Source organism: Phoxinus phoxinus (assembly GCF_949152265.1).
Source record: "Phoxinus phoxinus genome assembly, chromosome: 23".
In the NCBI taxonomy this organism is placed as follows: Eukaryota; Metazoa; Chordata; class Actinopteri; order Cypriniformes; family Leuciscidae; genus Phoxinus; species Phoxinus phoxinus.
In genome coordinates, this window is record NC_136898.1 from 5,918,997 (window position 1) to 5,934,229 (window position 15,233).

At 35.2% G+C, this 15,233-nt stretch overlaps 2 protein-coding genes and 1 long non-coding RNA gene across 5 annotated transcripts; 1 reads left to right on the forward strand and 2 right to left on the reverse strand.

The window, feature by feature from the left end:
- Positions 1-1,705: 1,705 nt before the first annotated feature.
- Positions 1,706-14,346, forward strand: LOC306992166. Of its 2 annotated transcripts, XR_013796228.1 has the most exons (4): positions 1,706-1,750; positions 9,257-9,270; positions 9,401-9,478; positions 14,209-14,346. It is a non-coding gene; the product is annotated as an uncharacterized lncRNA (long non-coding RNA). The 2 variants fall into 2 exon arrangements; XR_013796229.1 differs by lacking the exon at positions 9,257-9,270.
- On the reverse strand, positions 5,876-10,409 carry LOC306992165 (caspase-7-like). Of its 2 annotated transcripts, XM_079600743.1 has the most exons (5): positions 9,930-10,409; positions 9,200-9,405; positions 8,447-8,610; positions 6,898-7,030; positions 5,876-6,798 (listed from the first exon to the last, which is right to left on the reverse strand). In XM_079600743.1, exons 2-5 carry the CDS (start codon positions 9,378-9,380, stop codon positions 6,485-6,487), a joined length of 792 nt encoding a protein of 263 aa, XP_079456869.1. In that variant the 5' UTR covers positions 9,381-9,405; positions 9,930-10,409; the 3' UTR covers positions 5,876-6,484. The 2 variants fall into 2 exon arrangements, with proteins under 2 accessions (XP_079456869.1, XP_079456868.1); XM_079600742.1 differs by lacking the exon at positions 9,930-10,409 and having other exon boundaries at positions 9,200-9,477.
- LOC306992164 (caspase-7-like) lies at positions 10,608-14,586 on the reverse strand. Its single transcript, XM_079600741.1, has 4 exons — positions 14,152-14,586; positions 13,717-13,880; positions 13,137-13,269; positions 10,608-13,037 (listed from the first exon to the last, which is right to left on the reverse strand). Exons 1-4 carry the CDS (start codon positions 14,369-14,371, stop codon positions 12,724-12,726), a joined length of 831 nt encoding a protein of 276 aa, XP_079456867.1. The 5' UTR covers positions 14,372-14,586; the 3' UTR covers positions 10,608-12,723.
- Between the last annotated feature and the right edge of the window lie 647 nt (positions 14,587-15,233).

The window sequence follows — 15,233 nt, forward strand, 5'->3', positions numbered from 1 at the left end:
CACTGGCAGGCGGTGACTGGCCTACAGCAGTGTATTCAACAATGCCTGAAATAAACCTCTACAAATGTATCTGTGCCCTAATAAAATATAGCTATATAAGCTATACTGGTGTGTGTAGGCTATTTGTGTCATTCTTAATTTCTTAATTTATTTTGTAGGCTATAGCTATATAGCCAGTGTTTACCAGCCTCCACAGTAAGGCTCAAGTTCCCTTTATCAACAGCAAAATACTAGTTTTCCTGTTTTCTCATATTATACAGGATATTATGTAAAATTATAATTAAAGTAACACAATTAAATGCACATTTACTTCTGTCACATTTTATTTTAAAGCTTAAACAAAGCAACCTCAAAGTATTTCCAGGAATCACTAGTCTCCAAATACTAATAGATTATAATAGATTAAAGGTATAGTCCATCCAATTAATGAAAATTCTGTCATAATTTACTCACCTTTTCAAAACCAGTATGACTTCTATTCTGTAAAGAAAATATTCTGAAGAACACTGGGAACACATTTTTCATGTCCCACAAAAGATTGAGTCATACAACTTTGAAATAAAATGAGGGCATCAGAATTTTTATTTTTTAACGAGCTATCCCTTTAAAATTGACCCTCAAAAGAGTACATACAATTTCTCTCTATTGTATTTAGGTAACAGTCAAATACAGTTTAGAGAATCTAAGATAAAGAACTAATAATACTAATTATTATATTAATAAATATTTCACTCACACTTTCATGTTCACAGTTCTCTGATGTTGGTTAATAGTGACATGACATGCATGTAAACAAATAAAACATATATATTTTTTGGCATTTTATTTGGATTATTTGTGTTTTTTTTACAGTTTAATGCTTCTCATCAACAATGCAAAATTAAGTGAATGCCTGGTGTCTGAGATAAATTATTAAAACGCCCCGTTTTAAAAACTATCTCAGACACCAGGCATTCACTTGGCACTCAATGAGAAAAGCCTCCACGTGTGTCCAGATCACACACTGCCAGAGCTACCAGTGACTTCAGCTCTTACATCCAGTCTGAAACAGACAGTCACTTTACATGATGATCAATATATTCACCACAAAAGTGAAATGAAGCCATTTTATGACATTATAGTGGTTATGACATGCGTATAATCTTAACTATACATCCTATCTTAATTTAAAAATATAGTAACTGCTGGCCTATATGTCCAAGAAGACTGGGCCATCAGAACAATGCTTTATAGGTTCATAACAATGTTTATTACAAGATTAATAAAACACTTTCCTTAGTAGATATTATGTATAGTAAACAGAAGGATATCAAGAAATTAAAGATGACTCACAACAGGCTAGCTTATAAACATTTTATTAGGGCACAAATTATTAATAATAAACCGTATTAGCCTAGACGAGCATATGTTATTCGCTCATTGTTTGCTCTGCTGTATCCTTATATCTGAATAATCAATCAGGCAAAACAGCTCACGATTTATCTTATGACACCAACTATTCATTGTTTTGAATAAATGAAGTGTTTCAGTTAATGCTTTACGTTGAAACTTAGTTATCTTTTCGAAATAATCCATTAAGCGATTTGAGGAGAGTCAGATATTGCACAAATATTCTCAGTTCCATTCGTTTAGCGCGTTGTTTCAAGGCCACGCCCACAGCATGGGAATTTCATGAATATTCATGTGTACTCCACCCAATGCAACGGTTTTCACAGGAACTGAAAATTACACAACACCGGCCCTGGTCACGGTAAGTTTGTTTTGTGAATTTCGGTTTCTGTAATATGGAAACCAGTATGGAAGCTGTTGAACATTTCCATCGTTGTTGGCTTGTTGTCCCCCCCCCAAAAAAAAGATACGGTTACGATTAGGACTTTTTGTGACAGCGTGTTGTAACGAGTTAAATTGTCACAATGGGCGCCTACAGCAGCCAGTTCAGGTTTATATTGAATACATTTCAAATAAAAAATTAAGCCAGAATATATATTGACTTTTGTTGCAATAATCATAACTTAAAAAAAAAGTGATCTCCTGAAGCATAAAACCTGTGTTCATTCAAATGAGCATTAAAAACCCTCAATGCTGCAGCTCTTGAGTGAACTATCTTCAGATGGATCCTGACATCAGCATTCTTGATCTGTGGCGTGTGCACTGATGAAATCCTGCATGCCTGGATCTGCTGTCTCTTTATATTTAACGTTATTCATGTGCAATATCCTGTACACACCTTCATACAGCAAATATAGCAGGGGCAAAGTACGTGTGACCATGATTACTTAATCTGAGTCACAGACAGCTGAACATTGGTTTCAGTTTTATTTTGACCACAGACAGCATGTGATCAAAATGATCACATTCACATTCGTTTTCAGCAATTGTATAAAATGGCTGTTGCATCAGACTTTATGTATATTTAAAAATAAATCAATATTTAGGTCTATTATGTCTAGTAATTTGCACTTACATATTTTGCCATATTTAACAAATAGATTAATTTTATTATCATTCAGGTTTTTTTTATACATGTTTAACACTAGCAAAACTTTGTCAATAATAAACTTAAGTTACACTTTAATTACTCTTTGCTTGGTCAGTACAGAGGCGGACAGAGTACACAGCTTCATTTTTAGTAAAAGTACAGATACCTCTTGCTAAATTTTACTCAAGTACAAGTAAAAGTACTACAGTCAAATGTCTACTTAAGTAAAAGTACTGAAGTACTTGTTTTTAAAAGTACTTGAGTATCAAGAGTACAAGAGTACATTTTCTAAATATTGCATTACTACTGCCACAGTGCTTATATGTACAGAAACGTCATACATGGAGTTATGAAAAATGTTAATACCTTGTAGAATGTATTGTATGTAATGTATTCAAAGGAATTGAAAGTAAAATCAAGTCATTTTCATCTTTTTACCATGTTGCTTTATTTAAAGGGATAGTTCACCCAAAAATGAAAATTCTGTCATCATTTACTCACCCTCAAGTTGTTTCAAACCTGTATGAGTTTCTTTCTTCTGTTGAACACAAAGGAAGATATTTTGAAGAATGTTTGTGACCAGACAGTTGATGGACCCCATTGACTTCTGTTGTGGAAATTATCAATATTAAAACCTGGATGAAGGAGACAAAGTCGATTCTCAAGAGATTAAACAAAGTATTTTATTTCATGCATGAAATAAGACGTTCCCACACAGACAGCGTCTGGGGCCTTCTCACGCAGAGAGCATCTGACATGAGAAGGCAAAGGCTAGTCCGTTTTCACATCCTGTATAAAAAAATCCTTTGTTACCTTAAAGGGAGACGTCTTAGCTCATGATCTCATGTCTAAAACAAATTCTATCCAGACAGAACAATGTCATGTCAGCAAAAAGTTTCCTGCTTTTAGCTGCAGATCTTAACTGCTGATCGAAACTACGCACACACATATTGTCACATTTCACATGACCCAGAGAACATTTCGTTCCTGTAAGTTTGTCCTAACTTATACATTTCTAAAAGCTTGGTTTTATATCTTTAATAATGTGCTTTTTGCTTATATGATTATATTCCTTTAAATTCTTATGAGTAAACAATACATCTTCAACGTTAATAAAAGTTGTACCCATCTAAAAGTAAAAGAACACATCTAAATGTAAAATTTCCATTACACTTCCATAGTATCTTTTTTTCCTACTATGGAAGTCAATGGGGTCCATCAACTGTCTGGTCCCCAAAGTCCTTCAAAATATCTTCCTTTGTGTTCAACAGAAGAAAGAAACTCATACAGGTTTGAAACAACTTGAGGGTGAGTAAATGATGACAGAATTTTCATTTTTGAGTGAACTATCCCTTTAACATTAAATAAAGGCAATACAAGGCAATAGCACAATGGCAACGCTCTGACAAACGTCTGCTAGAGTTTTAATGGATTTTTTGCACCCACATTTAAACCTGACTGTGTTAAACACACCGCATACTCAAGAACATCAAAGAAAATGCTCAGCTTACATTAATGTGTAAAATCAGACAAGAAAATTCAACTAACAATTGTGTGTACATGTGAGTTTCTCTGTTTTTTTATCAATCAAATCAATAAACCTAAACCAGCAAAGAAGGCAATATAGCAATGTTCTGACACACCTCTGAACCACACCTATGAAAGGTGATTGCTGATAGGCTGTCCCAATCAGTGGCGCCCGCACAATCCAGTCACGTTTGAGAGGGAAACAACAAATTGAGGGTTTCCGAGATTTTTCTTTTTTCCTTTTTAGAAGAAGTAACGGGTACTCAGTACTCACGTTTATGGATAGAAATGTAGTGGAGTAAAGAGTACAATATTTGCCTCTCAAATGTACTTGAGTAAAGTCATGAGTACTCCCCAAAAATGATACTCGAGTAAAGTACAGATCCCTCAAAATTGTACTTAAGTAAATGTACTCCGTTACTGTCCGGCTCTGTTTATACATAATGCTACAAAAGATTTCTGTTTCAAAAGCATCACCGTTTTCTCAAAAATATTAAGCAGGACACATTAATAATAATAAGAAATATTTGTTGAGCAGCAAATCAGCATTAAAATGATTTCTGAAAGATCACGTGACACTGAAGACCATGATAAAAATTCAGCTACGCATCACCGGAATCAATTATATTTGAAAACATTTTTTTTTTTAAAGTTATTTTAGATTGTATAAATATTGATTGTATTCAATATTAGCTACTGTATTTTTTAAAATCAAATTACCGAACCCAAACTTTCAAATGGTAGGCCTAGTGTACATGGGCATTTCTCAGATATTGGGTTGTTGTAATTTTGAAAATAAAATTTCCAAATTTGACTAATTGGTACACATCAAATTATCAGTCCTTAAGTCAGGAGCGACGTTATGAGCTTGGTTGAGACCATATGATTTTAAGGGAATTTATGATTTTTTTCCCCATTTTCTTAACTATGTCAAGTAAATGTGTCATTACCATCACATCATCGAATATATGTAAAAAATAAAACTTAAATGATAAATCAGTGCTTTTAAAACATTTTGTGGTTTCACATGGAATCTATTTTATCTTGAACTTAATGGGATTGTTGATTTTTACTTGCAAGATGAATTATAGTAATTTAAGTATCTAAATGTCTGATTCATCAATCTACCTTGGAATATAAGCTTATTTTAAGTGAATGCCATATATCAAAACTTTTTAATATAGTGATCATTTAGACTGTCCAACATTGTCAGAACTGTAGGATTTTATAATTGTAGGATTTTTTTGTACTTTATACATAATTTATTGGCAAAAATATATATGGTTTGGTGATGGTGATGACGTTGCAGTTCTGGTAATGACGGTGATGACAAATTACTGATCATAATCTATTGTAATGTAAGAGCCTAAGTGACTTCAGACCAACAAAAAAAGAAACACCAGCTAGTAATCTGTTTACGTATTCAACATAAATTCTTTAAAGAACAGTATGTTTAATGTATCTGCCGTCATCACCACCACAATGTCATTACCAGCACAAGCTGTAATGTGCTGGTAATGACTGTGCTGGTAATGACATTTTTGCCAAAAAAACTAGTCTTACTAGCAAAGATGATGACTAAGCAAGTGTAGCTAGCTTTCTACATGTGATGTACACCATTTTTAACTATTAAAGTGATAAAAATAATCCAAAAATGTTTAAAAATACAGAAATACAACACATATGGTAATGACGCATAATAAGTGTGTATATGCCCAACACAAAGAATAAAGAGTAGATTTACTTCCTTTTCTGCACATCAAGGCAATCCATGTGCTCCACTATGTTATTAGGTTACCTACCAAATAAACTTTTGATGAAAAAACAGTAGGAAAGTACCTTTATGGAGAGCGTGTTGGTAATGACGGCTAAACCGAGGGACAGGTAGAAATGAAGCAAAATAAAGTACAAAATGCATATATATGCTTAATCTGTGCATGTAGTTTATTAGTTCAGGTAACATTTAATTCATATGCATTTTTTTCATTTTAATTTGTGATAAATAATGTTTGAGATATGGCACGACATGTGAAAACTCTGGTGGCGGACAACACCAAAACACAGATATTGTACATGTGTGAAAATCATTAGTAAGAGCAGCCACAAAAAAAGTCTAGACTTGTTTTTGTTTATATTAATTAGTGGTGCTAAAATGTATTAGATTTAATTCGTTTTTAATAGAATTACACCCTGTGGAAAGAAATAGGCCAGAATTCTGGGAAATACCCATGTATATTAAATAGAAGATATATATGGAGGTAGCATAAACTCATGACCCAAATGGAGCAATAAGAAAGCAGGTCACATCTGGGAACTTTCCCAACCCGCTCACTTCCTTGCTTCTGGAGATGAAACTTTATGTGACATGACGTCGCTGGCTTCATTATCAGACTTCGGAGAGATGTTATAGAAAGGATTATCTGAGATAAAGTAGTTTTTCCATCACATTTTTTACTGTCCATCTCTGTTAAATGATCTTCAGCTGATGGAGCTCTTCCGTAACCTTGTGGGTTCATCGATGAGTTTTGTGGCAGCAAAGGTCGAGCTCAAATCTTCTGCTGCCGCCGTCCTGCTGAACGGGAAAACTTCTCTGGTAAAGCGCGTCACTATGCACGGCATCTGCTTTTTGCCGCCAAACTTTTCCCCTCTCGCTTGGAAGTTGTACGCCACCTGGTAGTTTAGTCGAGTCAGAAGTTTTGTGATCTCCAGATCTGGAGCTCCTTCCATTTCCAGCAAATTACAGAGAGTCTGAATCAACACTGCGCCTGTAGGATGCATGAACGCAGCGTAGCCTTCAAAACAAAAGAGACACGTGAACGTGAGTGAGGAAGTCAAGCGTTTGGGACTTTATGATCTATGCAAACAATGTTTTTGGAGTTAATAAACCGGACCTGGTGGTGTGGCGTACATAACTGCAGTGTCAATAGGAATGGAAAAAAGCTCAGACATGCCGTCCTCTTCCTTTGAGGATGAAGAGTCTGTCTCCACCTCCACTCCTACATCCAACCCATGACCTCGACAAGCCTGCAGCAGAAACACACGAGAATCGCAAACATTCAGTTCAAATATTTTATGACAAAAAAATATATATGTGTGCAAATATCCGTAAGATTTCAACAGCTGTGGGAGAAAACATCCAAAAATGTCTCTATATTTCCGTACTTCCCATTCATTTCCTATGGTCCATTTGGGCATGAACAGTAGAAGTCGGACTTTTTAAAATACTTTTTAGCCTTTCCGAATCATGATTCGGAATATAGGAATAATTCACCTGAAAATAAAAATTATCCTATAATGTACTCACATTTAAGCTATTCTAGGATTTTCTTTTTTAAGCTGAACACGATTTGAGTTATATTAAATAATATCCTGGCTCTTCAGCTTTGTAATGGCATTAAATATTGTCAGAGTTTTTGAAGCTCCAAAAAGCACATCCATCCGTCATAAAATTAATCCATACGACACAAGTGGGTTAATAAATGCCTTCTGAAGCAAAGCGGTGGGTTTTTGTAAGAAAAATATCCATATTTAAAGTTTTATAAACTATAATCACTGGCTTCCGGCTCTGATTATAGATTATAAAGTTTTTAAAATGTATATTTTTCGAACAAAAACCCATTTCTTCGCTTCAGAAAGCATTTATTAACCATATCAGAATCAGCCGATATATGTTCCTTTTTAAAGTTGTAGTTATCGGCCCTATAAGAAAATTTGGCCGATATATTAAAGCCGATAAATAATGGATTATTCCCTTCAGCAGAGACACTTCAGATGCACATTGTTCGCCATGATGGTTTTGAACTGCTTGAAATATGATTGGAATCCATTCAAAAAGGAAAATACAGTCAAGTGCAACATGCCGCGCAAGTCTGTCTTATATAGGCTACATAAAATTATGAGAATATTATAATTCTATGCTTGGAACATGCTTTTTCAGTCACTATTCAATGACATATACACATAGGATGGGTTGAGGGTGAGTAAATTATGGGCTCAATTTAGTTTTTGGGTGAACTATTCATAACTAATTAATTCATAACTAATTAAAAACCTATTTATTTTTTACTGCATTTTCTTAATATAATTTTGTTTCTTTCTGTTTTTTTTCTTTCTTGTCGGTTTTTATGTTTTGTGTACTTGTAGCACTTTGAGATGTGACTTTCACGTGTAAAGTGCAATACAAATAAAACGTATTATTATTATTATTATTATATATCGTATGTCACGTGTAGGGCTCTCTATAATTCAAATTAAGATGAAAAAATTCATTAAAAAAAAAAGCTAAAAACAAAAAGTATAGATTTCAAAAGAATTAAAGCGAAAGAATTCAAAACTGCAATGTAATGTCAACAGCCATCGATACTTATAACACAGGCTCTTATGCACGCACATGAAAGGTCACAAGAGTTTGCCAGTGAGGACGTTTTTCAGGAATTGTACCTGGATCAGGAAGAGTTTGCTCTTGTCCGCCATTGTCGGGCTTTTGAAGTAGCCGTAGATCTCGGACAGTTTCACGGCAAGTCCGTCAGCACCAAACACAACACCCTCCTCACCATGAGTGGATATGATGCCCATAAAACAGTCTTTGACCGTCTTCTCGCTCTCTGAGGATGGAGGACAGAGTTAAAAAAACAGTGATGTAACCAAATAAAACGAACATATTCTGCATGTGTTCTTTTTTTTTACTTATTTGTTCCTATTGAATAATTATCAGTTATCTTCAGCCAAAACTCATATGCTGTCATTGTTTACGAGGCTAAGGACTGATTTACGATGACTCAATCTCATTCATATCGCATATTATATATGTTCAGATTCCAGTCTGCGTGACTTTTAGTCATTTACTAGAAGTTTTATTGCTCATATGAATCATTCATTCATTCATTTTTAAACGATAGCAACATCTTGAATTCTCATTCAACCCCCTAAAACCCGAGAAAAATTGTAATTTCTTTTTCTATTAAAATCAAATTGTATTTCAACAAACATATACAAGTTTAAACCGAGTTTGTGCCAATCTGTGCTTGCTGATAATTGAGGCCAGCCTGTTATTAACAAACATGGACTTTGGCACCAATAAATTACCTTATGTAATGTGTGTTTAGAGGGGCAAGCACAGCAGATATGAAACATGAATTCTGCTTGGAGGCAAAAAATACTTTTATAAATGATTAGACCAAACAATATAATTACCTGCTTTAAATGCTTCATAGATCTCTTCTGCTTCAATGTCTATTTTGATTTCCACAGAGAAGCCGAGTTTGGTGAGGATTTTGTGAAGCCTTTGATTGTCTTTCTTCACGCCGCTCCTCCTGCTCAGATCTGCATCTGGATAGAAGTTCTCCACAGACACTATTAGCGCCCTGTTCTTCATCCTCTTGTTTGTTGTTAAAGGATATCTACAAAAAGACATGGTTCTCTCTTCTGTCAAACGCTGATGTGTAATGCTGTCAAAAACTGTGTGAGAATAAGGTGAGTCTGTCTCGACATCATAAAACAGGAGAGTCCTGCCATTTGCAGTCTGTCAGGCCATATATGGAGCGTTTCCTCCCGGCTTTTACAGTGTCATGAGTCTGATCTACGCAACACTGGCAGTTCCAGACACATCAGAAGCTTTAGCTCATAAAAAAGATGATTTACTACCTTTATAGGTGCTTGTATTTATCTCCCAATTTACCAGAAATGGTTTGTAGAATACTCAAAATGAAATAATATTCCTAATGTACGTAGTATATAATTACATAAAATGTTTTTACTTGCTTTACACATTAAGTTGAACCATAAGAATACTAAAACTAGAAAAGCAATAATACAAAGTAAACAAACAAAGTAAACTGAAAAGCATATCCCCCTGCTTTCTGCTAATTTTCATTGCGTCCGTTACCCTTTCTTATATTTTTATTAGCTATGTTCATGCTCATACCTGCTGAAATTCAAAACTCCTGTGGAAAGTTCATCAATAGTAATGATGCTGCCTTTCTACTGTGTTCATATCCACCCGTTCTCAGCACAAATAAAGGTGTGCTCCCATCCAAAGGCTTAAATGTAAGATGTTGTTTAAGACTGCTGCAGAAGTAGCACATATACGGCGTTGTCACGTAGTGAGATATAACTGCAGCTCCACATACGTTTCAGGACACACAACCATATATGGTATGAAGTCGGGGAAAAAAAATACTATGGAAGTCAGTGGGCACCAGAAACGGGTTGATAACCAACATTCTTCAAAAAAAATCATCTTTTGTAACCAACAGAAAAAAGACACTCATACAGGTTTAGTCAGACCTTGAGGGTGAGAAAATTGTGACATAATTTTCGAGGGAATTCTCCCTTTAACATGAACGAACAGTACAGCATTTATTAATCTAGTTCATGTTAGTTAATGTTAGTTAATGCGTTAACAAATTTGAACAAATTTAGTAACCAAGACATTTCAACAACAAATTACAATTTAAAATTACAATTTAAAACTTAAACAGAAGTATAATTGTAACATATAAAAATAAAAATGAAATGTATCAACTTAACACTCTTAACACTTTTCAGTCCCATTATTTAATTCTTAAAAAAGACTTCCCTAATTGGAAACAAAACTGTTGGAATTCCAACTCCATTTGGATGGAATGTATCCATTTCACAGCCAATTTCGTGTATCTGATTATTGGGAATTCCTTCTTTGGAAAATTGCAAAGAATAATTATTTTTTGTATAGTTTATATAATATTAATATATATTTAATTAATATAACTTCTATGATGAAAACCTCGCTCCTGCTGGATGTGGCTTGTTCTTCACGTCTCCTTTGTTAAAGCTTGTTGGTAGTGTGTTTTGGAGTTTTTTTTGTCATTTTTTGGTTGTTTTAGTATTGGGATAGGGTGTGTTAGCTGGAGGAAAATTAAGAGATATCTTTCACAGAGAAAACTCCTAAGTCAGAGAATTAGTGGCCACCATCTCCTATATTTGGAAAGTCTTGCTTTAAGACAGAAATATAGAGAAAACTTTAAATATCAACTGCAACAACAGCATGAAATCCATGCAATTACTTGAGCTGGTAATTATTTACATATTTTAAAATCAAAAGGGGCTCAAACTGAAAAATTCAAACTCACAAAAAACTAAATCTAACACAATGTGTAGAGCATACTGAAAAACAACAAAACTCAGGGAAAATGTAAATGCCTAGTTAAAATGGGGGTAACCCTTTACAATAAGGTTTAATTTGTTAACATTATAACATGAAATAACCATGAGCAATACATTTGTTGAATAAAATATGAAATACATGCACATAATCTGTATTTAGAAAAATAAACACTTATCTTAATATATAAATAAATTGTTAAGCACGTAATGAAAGAAACGCAGTGCTCTCCGCCATGTTCACACCAGAGACACACACACGCGATGTTTACACCAGAGACACACACACGCGATGTTCACACCAGAGATCATTCTCCGCCCCTTCACTGGGACGTGTGGCCTGGCTTGTGTGTCCTGAAACGTGTGTGGCGTTGCGGGGCTGAAGCTGGTAAGTCACAAGACAATGACAACATGGACGAATGTAGTACGTCCGGATTACATTCATACTAGAACATACATTTTTAGAACTCGCAAAGTACTTAGTCAGAAACTGTACATACTCAAGAGAGTATGCGATTTCGGACACAGCCATGCTTCAATATCCATAAAAGTTGTTACTTTATGAAGATTTGAAGGAATTCATTACATTTTTATTTCGAAATAATTATAATAATAAATAATTATGTATAGACCTAATTTATAGCTGTTTTTTTAAACTATCAGCAATAAGTGGTTATGTTATGACACAATGAAACTTGTTTTTAATGTCTGCTGATCTGTGTGAGCCTGCAGGTGTCTATACCTGCTTTTCCTTTACGGCTGTACAACTGTAAGTACGCTTCTGTGGACGGATTGCTTATCATTGTTGTCTGTTTCTCTTGATAAAGTACTTTGGAACAGTGTGTTCTGATCCTTCAAGTCGAGAAGTACTACACATGATGATGCACTTGTGTCAGTCTCAGATGCTCTAGATAAATAGCTGTCACCTGGAACCAGTCGGTATAGAATCACCAGACACGTTGTTTTTCGCATTCCATGTGTTCATTTAATGTAAAACATGACAACGAAATAATAGTCATCAAGCAATATGTTTGAATGGAACCTGGCATTAGTGTTTGTGACTAACAGGCCGTGTTGAAATCCTGCGTTTCTGGATTGTCTGTCAACTCCCCTCACATGAGCACTTGACAGAACAGAGCGTGCAATAAACGGTTCACACCTTAATGTACAGTTAAAATAGCAGCGATAAAGATTGACTATGACATTTAACTGGGCGTAACATTTGTTTTAAACACGTTCAGTGATGTTTCCCAGAATCAATATTTTATTCAAATGCTGTTGCACCTGAGATCATTGAAGGTTTTATTTGCATATCACATATAATAGATAAACACTTTCAAGATTGATATATAACAACACAAAATAAATAACAGAATATTCACATGGTTGTTTTAATAAAACAATCCAATAAATAAAAGTAGTAGTTCAAGACTTCAAAGGAACACTGTAGACCACGTCCTGCACGTTTCCCATCAGCTGACTTCCTGCTGCCGATGCAACTTTATGCAAAGTTATGTTATCTCATCCAAAGCCGTTTCTCCACATATTTTTTACTGTCCATCTCTGTTAAATGATCTTCAGCTGATGGAGCTCTTCCGTAACCTTGTGGGTTCATCGATGAGTTTTGTGGCAGCAAAGGTCGAGCTCAAATCTTCTGCTGCCGCCGTCCTGCTGAACGGGAAAACTTCTCTGGTAAAGCGCGTCACGAAGCACGGCATCTGCTTTTTGCCGGCAAACTTTTCCCCTCTCGCTTGGAAGTTGTACGCCACCTGGTAGTTTAGTCGAGTCAGAAGTTTTGTGATCTCCAGATCTGGAGCTCCTTCCATTTCCAGCAAATTACAGAGAGTCTGAATCAACACTGCGCCTGTAGGATGCATGAACGCAGCGTAGCCTTCAAAACAAAAGAGACACGTGAACGTGAGTGAGGAAGTCAAGCGTTTGGGACTTTATGATCTATGCAAACAATGTTTTTGGAGTTAATAAACCGGACCTGGTGGTGTGGCGTACATAACTGCAGTGTCAATAGGAATGGAAAAAAGCTCAGACATGCCGTCCTCTTCCTTTGAGGATGAAGAGTCTGTCTCCACCTCCACTCCTACATCCAACCCATGACCTCGACAAGCCTGCAGCAGAAACACACGAGAATCGCAAACATTCAGTTCAAATCTATAACAAGTCACAAGCTTTCAGAGAATATACAACTCAACTTTTTTATCTGGAGTAGCCATGCCATAAGCAAATAAGATTTCAACAGCTGTGGGAGAAAACCCCTCAAAATTGCTCTATATTTTCGTATTTCCCATTCATTTCCTATAGTGGTCATTGTTGACCGTGAACAGTCAAAAGTGTGATTTTTTAAAAGACCATTCAACCTTTTTGAATCATGTCCATGTTTTTGCATCTGTGTGTGTGTTTTCACAAGTTTAGTACAACTCAGATGAGGTAAAAAAGTATTTTTCTGTTTTAAATGCTAGATGGTTAAAGGATTTATAAAATGGAATGCAATATCAACACGTCCCTCTTATAACACACAAGAGTTTGCCAGTGAGGACGTTTTTCAGGAATTGTACCTGGATCAGGAAGAGTTTGCTCTTGTCCGCCATTGTCGGGCTTCTGAAGTAGCCGTAGATCTCAGACAGTTTCACGGCATGTCCGTCAGCACCAAACACAACACCCTCCTCACCATGAGTGGATATGATGCCCATAAAACAGTCTTTGACCGTCTTCTCGCTCTCTGAGGATGGAGGACAGAGTTAGTGAGGGTATGGAATAGATAGTTTTAGTTTTACTATTAAAAGTCTGGTTATCTGTAGTCAAAAACGTAATGGCACAAACCCATTGACTCATCCACACAATATATATGGAACAATTTCACTTCTTTATATAAATGGAAGAATCAAAATGTGGTGTAAGAAGTCATACTATAAAAAAAAGTGCATCTGTGTTTGCTGATAGTAATGTAATTAGTAAAGTAAAGATCAATACATAATGCTGGCTCACATTACCTGCTTTAAATGCTTCATAGATCTCTTCTGCTTCAATGTCTATTTTGATTTGCACAGAGAAGCCGAGTTTGGTGAGGATTTTGTGAAGCCTTTGAGTGTCTTTCTTCACGCCGCTCCTCCTGCTCAGATCTACATCTGGATAAAAGTTCTCCACAGACACTATTAGCGCCCTGTTCTTCACAGTCTTGCTGGCTGTGAAAGGATATCTAAAAAAAGACATGGTTCTCTCTTCTGTCAAACGATGAATTTCAATGCAATCAAATAGTTTCAGAGTAAGTTGTTCTCAGATGATCTGCCTTTGTTTGATAGTATGAGCCTGCCCCTTTTTCAGCAATACCTTTGTGTCGTCACTTCTGATTACACAACTTCATAACTTGCTGTCTGCAAACTTTAAAGGGAATACAACTTGTAGTTGCTTTTTATGCATTTACACTTATTCATGGGTTAATCTCTGTTTATAGGCACATACACAGAAAAAAAGAAAAAAAAGAAAGTTAAATAAAACAGAATACTGAAGAAAAATGCTATTTCAGTGTTTCTACTTCAAATTTGCATGTTTTAATTTAATGTGTTGCTATTATGATGCATAAATATGATGATGTTCACATTTTAAAGCAACCAACATTCAACATGTGAAAACATGCATTTGTGTCAAAATCAATTCTGACTAAAAATTTTGCGATAAAGTTTTTTTATCCAAGGAATTTGAATGGATATGAATATAATTCCAATATGTTGTAAGCTATTTTTAAATATTAAATTCAGTTTAATTGAAAGACATCATCTGGAGTTCACAACCGTAGACGTGTTGCACAAGGACATTTCTGTCTCCAGAGGAACATTCTGTTTTCACACGGATTGCCCTCGTCTCACATTCCTTCAAAGGTAATTCTCATATCTGTCTGTCTACCCAAATCTTTCCTGATTTCTTCAGCATTCAAAGTTACTCAAAATAAAGATCAGAACATTTTTTTTGTATTCACCAATTGTAAAAGTTAACATTCAAAATAATAAAGCATTGTTTTTTGCTAACATATGTTATAATGAATAAAGTGAATTGTTCAAATTGAAACCAAAGTCAA